This window comes from Gavialis gangeticus, unplaced genomic scaffold (assembly GCF_001723915.1).
Source record: "Gavialis gangeticus isolate Ggan-Ray unplaced genomic scaffold, GavGan_comp1, whole genome shotgun sequence".
Classification (NCBI taxonomy): domain Eukaryota; kingdom Metazoa; phylum Chordata; order Crocodylia; family Gavialidae; genus Gavialis; species Gavialis gangeticus.
Window position 1 is genome coordinate 37,907,423 of NW_017729000.1, and position 6,166 is coordinate 37,913,588.

General features: G+C 38.6%; 2 protein-coding genes across 2 annotated transcripts in view; one reads left to right on the forward strand and one right to left on the reverse strand.

Moving 5' to 3' along the window:
• The window catches only part of FAM196B (family with sequence similarity 196 member B), a 256,405-nt gene extending 253,358 nt beyond the window's left edge, over window positions 1-3,047 (reverse strand). The window contains exon 1 of the mRNA XM_019506523.1: window positions 2,830-3,047. The gene's annotated coding sequence lies outside the window, so the exon portion shown is untranslated. The remainder of the gene's footprint in view (window positions 1-2,829) is intronic.
• The window catches only part of DOCK2 (dedicator of cytokinesis 2), an 849,953-nt gene that overhangs the window by 564,162 nt on the left and 279,625 nt on the right, over window positions 1-6,166 (forward strand). The window contains exon 28 of the mRNA XM_019506524.1: window positions 3,913-4,011. Coding sequence (XP_019362069.1) covers window positions 3,913-4,011 — 99 coding nt within the window. The remainder of the gene's footprint in view (window positions 1-3,912; window positions 4,012-6,166) is intronic.

Consider the following 6,166-nt stretch of genomic DNA (forward strand, 5'->3'; position numbering starts at 1 on the left):
TAATGTGTTGGTGATTTCTAACATTCTGGGTAGCATTCATATTATACAAAAAATGGGGGGTTTGCGTATTTTAATGATAATGATGACCTTATTTACACATCACTTCTCACCTAGAAGTCTCTAAAACAACTCTTCACACCTTGAAAACTATGGATCATAGTTTTTTTATCCAATTCATTAAATTAGAGAACTTCTGATTTACACTGTGAAAGTGAGTCAAGAATCAAACCCTATGTATAATGTGATATTTTTACTCTCTACTGACATGCTGCTGCCTCTGGGGAAAACTCTGTAATACATCTACAAAGCATAAAAAATGGGAACTACTGTTGTTGCAATTTTAGTCTACTGGTTAGGGCTGCACACATACTGTTTACTATTTATACTTACTTTAAACCTTTAAATATTCTGCTATGTACAGCTGTGACGAAATAATTGAGCAAAGTAGAAAATACTGGATATGTGTTTTTAACTCTTGGCTTTCCAATGCCTTTGAATGATCAGCTTCCATCAATGGTTGAATTTTATTTTGTTTGCTTGTATTAGTGTGTGTGTGGTTTATGCATACTTAAATTTGGGGCATAGATTATACAGTGCTATAATACTGGTAAGTTGACCACTCAGAACAAATACCATCGTTGTTCACCCCTCTAGCGTTCATGAAAATTACTCCCAGTATAACAAGGTGAATGCTTAACTGATACCAGGTTAATAATAACACTATTCCTTTCTCTAGTACGTGCATGTGTGTTATTTATTCTTGTGGTTCTCGTACATTATTTGAAGTTACTACGGCAACCTGTCACCATCTGGTATTATAAAGTATGCTGGGATTTGGGTTGCTAGGTGCTGAAGTTTGTTGCCTTTCTCATGCAGCCCTAATATTTTCATTGTGCTGCTGTTCCCATTAGCTTTGCACACACAGCTTGATTGCAGTGACTAACAGGGATAGGTCAAGTAGATACCTCCCTTTTTGCCCCTATAAAGTTTTACAAAGCTTTATTTGTTTTTCTGGCTGCATGGGTTATGGCTGCTCATACATTTTATTTACACTTTAGAGATTATCATTTCCTTTTGGTTTAGATTTTTCAGTATTTATACTAATTCCAGGAGCCAGAATATTAGAAATATTTAAAGTTGGATGGATCTATCGTCACTTTTCTCAGTGGTCAGGAGTTTCAAACATTTGCTGGAAGAGTGAGTTTGCTCATCTGTATCTCACTTTTATTTGACATCCTACTTACTCTGTGTTCCTGCTAATGCTAATAAGCACAATATTCTAGCATATACCTCATATTCCCTCATCTACCTCAGAACCCTGCTGTAATTCATTTTTCCAAAAACTGCCAGCCATTTGGGTTATATTCTCAGTGAGGTGTTAAGATAGTTCTGTCCAGGTAGGCACATTTTTATTGGACCTTTTAATAATAAGACTTTATTCCAAACAGGATTCTGTTTAATACTTTTTAAAATATTCCCTCAATAATCAAGGGTTTACAGTAATCACACTTATCGTTACACATGTTGGACCTAGTTTCAATCATGCATCTGTCTGCTGTGATTCATTAGATGCATCTTAACAAGCCCATGTACAGTTTAAATGACTTGTCAAGTTGTACTCTCTTTCCTTCCCCTCCTTTTTTTTGGGGGGGGGGGGGCATTTAAATATTCTGATCTCTCCATACTATGTGCCTTTTAAAAAGTAATTTAGTTGGGCAACTAGCATGTTTGCAGAAGGTGCCTGACTATGAATTTCTAATTCCCAAATTGTAAATATACAAAGTGAACTCAAAAACTGATTGATGGTTTGCATGTAGTGTATTTTTAGGTAGTTAATGCTTCTTACCTCCTGTACTATAAGTATTTAAAGAGTGTAGGATAATATTCATGCATACATATTGAAATTCCAGATTTCGTTGACAGAACTGTCATCTTTAAGTATATTAAGTTCTAGCTGTGAGAATAATGATGTTGAGAGTATCAGGTCAGTTGTGAAATAAGAGGTTGTATGTGGGAAGTCTGTGTTTATTGCTGGCTTTTGAGGAGGGGAAGGGAAGAAGTTTTCAATTAGAAAGAGAACAAGTAGATAATAGCCAGGATTGTTACATGATGATTAAAGATCAAACTGGAATAAAGTTAATATATTGCCTGACTCCACATGAAATGGTTGGAGGTAGAATTCTTGACAGCAAATTTGCTCAATTGTCACTTTTCATTTAATATATTAGTCAGTCACATTGCTGTGAAATATGACAGGTTTGCTCTAGAAACTAGCTAGCAAAATTGTGATGATACTTATTGATGGCAGAACTGTTTTTATTAAACAAAATATGTTGTGTGTTAATTTTCACAATTTCCAAACACAGTTACTAAGAATATATACTCATGCAGAACTATAATACTAGATACTGCTACACAGATCCAAAGTTGATTTCAACAAACAAACAAACATTCTTAAAGTCATCTAAGCCAAATGGCAACATTGTACATCTATCAGAGACTTGTAAAAAGACATTGTTAATCTTAGCAAATGATAACTTAAAATAAGCGGGTGATCATTCTGTAGTATCTTTGAAAGCATTTTAAAGAGGAAAATACAAGATATGCTTTTTTTTGCGTAATACTCCTTAACTTGTATTAGCATTTTTTTTTCAAAATTAAAATAAAGGTACTAGAAAAAAGTCTCACACTGCATTCATTATAGATAGCTTACTACTCCTGCCAGTTGTAAATTTAAAAGTGCAAAGAGACTTATTTGAGGAATACCTATGAAATAAATCAGCATTTCCTTTTAGCAGACCATCAATAACCAAAATTAAAAATCCTTACCTGAAAGCTTTGGGATTACCAGCAGAAAATGTATCTTCTTAGTCTTATGTAGTAGGCAAGGCTCTGACTAGCACTAATGTTACTCCAAAAGAATGTTTAATAAGTCCTTAATATTGTAATTTTCTCTGTTTATATGCAAGAAGTATACTGGGTCTGCTCACGTAGGAATAAATAAAAAAAAGCAGTACAAACTGAACAGCAGCTACCATATGAAAGTAAAAGACCTCTAGTGGCCATAACCTGAAGTTAAAAAAGGCTTCCTTTTCTGTAAGTGGTAGACAAAATGGTTGGGTACGGCAAACTGAAGCTGATACTTTTCAATGATATGTGACCTTCTTGAATTCATGACTGTAACAAAGTAGAGAATGAGTCAGGAGTAGAACAGAAATCTGATTCCTAAAACCCATGACAAGTTAGAAATTGACTTCTGGCTGAAAAGATCAGGGAGTCACTTGGATTGCTGATAAATCAATTTAAGTAAAAGTTTTAAGTAAATCCATTGGAGAGCAGTTATTTTTCCTCCATGCCTTTGCTTTGTATGTTTTTCCTTTAGCAAAATTCACAGAGTATTTTGAGCTGCTTCATTATAGAAAGTATTATCACAACTTTAGAAAGATAAAAAGTATTACTGAGAGGAGATACTGTATTCCTTAAAGAAAGCTCCAGTCATTTAACTCATCATTATAAGCTTTGACAGATAAGCATTTTTCACCATCAGTAAACTGAAAAGGAAGACAGGACTATAAACTGCTTTCATTTCTTTGTTAAGATCCAGAGGAATATAGTGTTTGTTTCTTGAAAAAGCCTAAAGAATTTAAAGGAGTATAGTATCCTTATTTTGCATTTTGTCTTTCCTGTACAATTACGTAAAAATGGTAAAGTAATTATGATGATTGGAAAGAATTTCATAGCATTTTTTATTATCTATGAATCTGTAATGGAAAAATCCTGTGGAATATCACACTCACTTTAGGAATCTTAAACTAGTACTAAGACAGGTCCTGAATAAAGTTAAATTATTTTGATTATATCGTCTATTGCATGGATGTTGATTTCCTTATTGTTAATTTCTTTCTGTTTTAGAGTCATTTTGTGGCATGTATGACAGCAATCTTAAGCCAAATGGACAACCAGCATTACTCCTTTTACATTGAAACCTTTCAGACAAGTTCAGAACTGGTGGTGAGTACAAAGCAACTCAACAAATAACTATTAACATATTTCATAGATTTCTAGAGTCGGAAGGGACCTGGTAGATCATCGGGTCCAACCCCATGCTCCAGGCAGGAAAGAGCACTGGGGTTATGTAACCCCAGCCAGATACTTGTCTAATCTCCTCTTGAACACCTCCAGGGTAGGGGAAAGCACCACCTACCTTGGAAGTCCATTCCATGTTTTGGCAACCCTCACCGTAAAGAATTTCTTCTTTATGTCCAATCTAAATCTGTTCCTCAGTTTGTGGCCATTATTCCTGGTAACCCCAAGGGGCACCCTGGTAAACAGAGTGGCCCCTATTCCCTGCTGCCCCCCCTCACCCCCAATGAATTTGTAGACAGCCACAAGATCACCTCTCAGCCTTTTCTTGTGGAGGCTGAAGAGATTCAGATCCCGTAGTCTGTCTTCATAGGGTCTTACCTGCAGGCCCTCAACCATACAAGTAGCCCTCCTCTGAACCCTCTCAAGGTTATCCACAACCCTCTTGAAATGCAGCACCGAAAACTGGATGCAGTACTCCATCTGCTGCCTCACCAATGAGGGGAATCATCATTTCCCTAGACCTGCTTGTGATACTCCTGCTGATGCAAGAAAGAGTGCACTTAGCTTTGCTGATTACCTCGTCACACTGGCAACTCATGTTCATTTTTGCGTCAACCAGGACTCCGAGATCTCTTTCCACTGTTGTGGTGCTCAGAATGGTACCCCCCGGTCTATAGGCGTGTTGGAGATTCTTTCTCCCCACATGCAACACCTTGCATTTATCTTTGTTGAATTGCATCCTATTCTGATCTGCCTACTTCCCCAGTCTGTTCAAATCTGCCTGAATTCACTCCTTGCCTCCAGTGTGTTTACTGTGCCCCATAGTTTAGTGTCATCTACAAATTTGGACTAGGTGCTTTCAACACCTTTGTCCAAATCACTGATGAAGATATTAAACAGTACTGGTCCAAGGATAGAGCCTTGGGGGACACTACTGCCTACATCCCTCCAGGGAGAAACCAACCCATCCACCACCACTCTCTGGGTGCATCCCATAAGTCAATTTTTCACCCACCTTACTGTGAAAAAAATCAACATCGCTGTTACTCAGTTTGCTCATAAGAATTCGGTGTGACACTGTGTCAAAAGCCTCTTTTTAAATCCAGGTAAATAATATCTACTTCCTCCCCTGCATCTAAGCAATTTGTGACATGATCATAAAAAGACACCAGGTTAGTCAGGCAGGATCTGCCTGCTATAAACCCATGCTGGTTGCTCCTTACCATTGTGTTACCTGCTGGCCCCCTGCAAATGTAATCCTTTATGATTTTTTCTAAGATCTCGCTCAGAATAGAGGTGAGGCTAACTGACCTATAATTACCCGGGTCTTCTTTCCTCCCCTTCTTGAAGATAGGGACCACGTTAGCCCTTTTCCAGTCCTCTGGGACCTGTCCTAAGTGCCATGAGAGCTCAAACAGCTGTGCCAGTGGTTCTGCTATATCACTGGCCAATTCCTTTAGTACCCTTGGGTGAAGATCGTCAGGGCCTGCTGAATTAAATATGTCCAAACCTTCCAAGTGCCCCTTCACTAGGTCAGTGCTAACTGTTGGTGGATTGGTATTATGCTCACTCTAGACTAAAGACTCATTGGGAGGTGCATTTGTATCCATGTCCAGGAGAACAGAAGCAAAAAAATTATTTAAGAGCTCCACTTTTTCCATCCTATCAGTTATGAGTTGCCCTAGTCCATTCTGTAGGGGCCCTACATTACCCTGCACCTTCTTCCTGCTCCCGATGTACTTAAAGAAGGACTTCTTGTTATCCTTAATCTTTGTTGCCAACTTGAGTTCTGCAGCTGCTTTGGCCTTTCTCACTGCTTCCCTGCAAATGCGAGCCAAGTAGGTATCCTCCTCCTTGGTGGCTGCCTCCTGCTTCATAGTTTCATAGTTTCTAGGGTCGGAAGGGACCTGAGCAGATCATCTAGTCCGACCCCCTGCCATGGCAGGAAAGAGTACTGGGGTCAAACGACCCCAGTAAGGTGGTCATCCAACCTCCTCTTAAAAACCCCCAGGGTGGGAGCCTGCACCACCTCACTTGGAAGCTGGTTCCAGACCCTAGCCGCCCTGACCGTGAAGTAGCG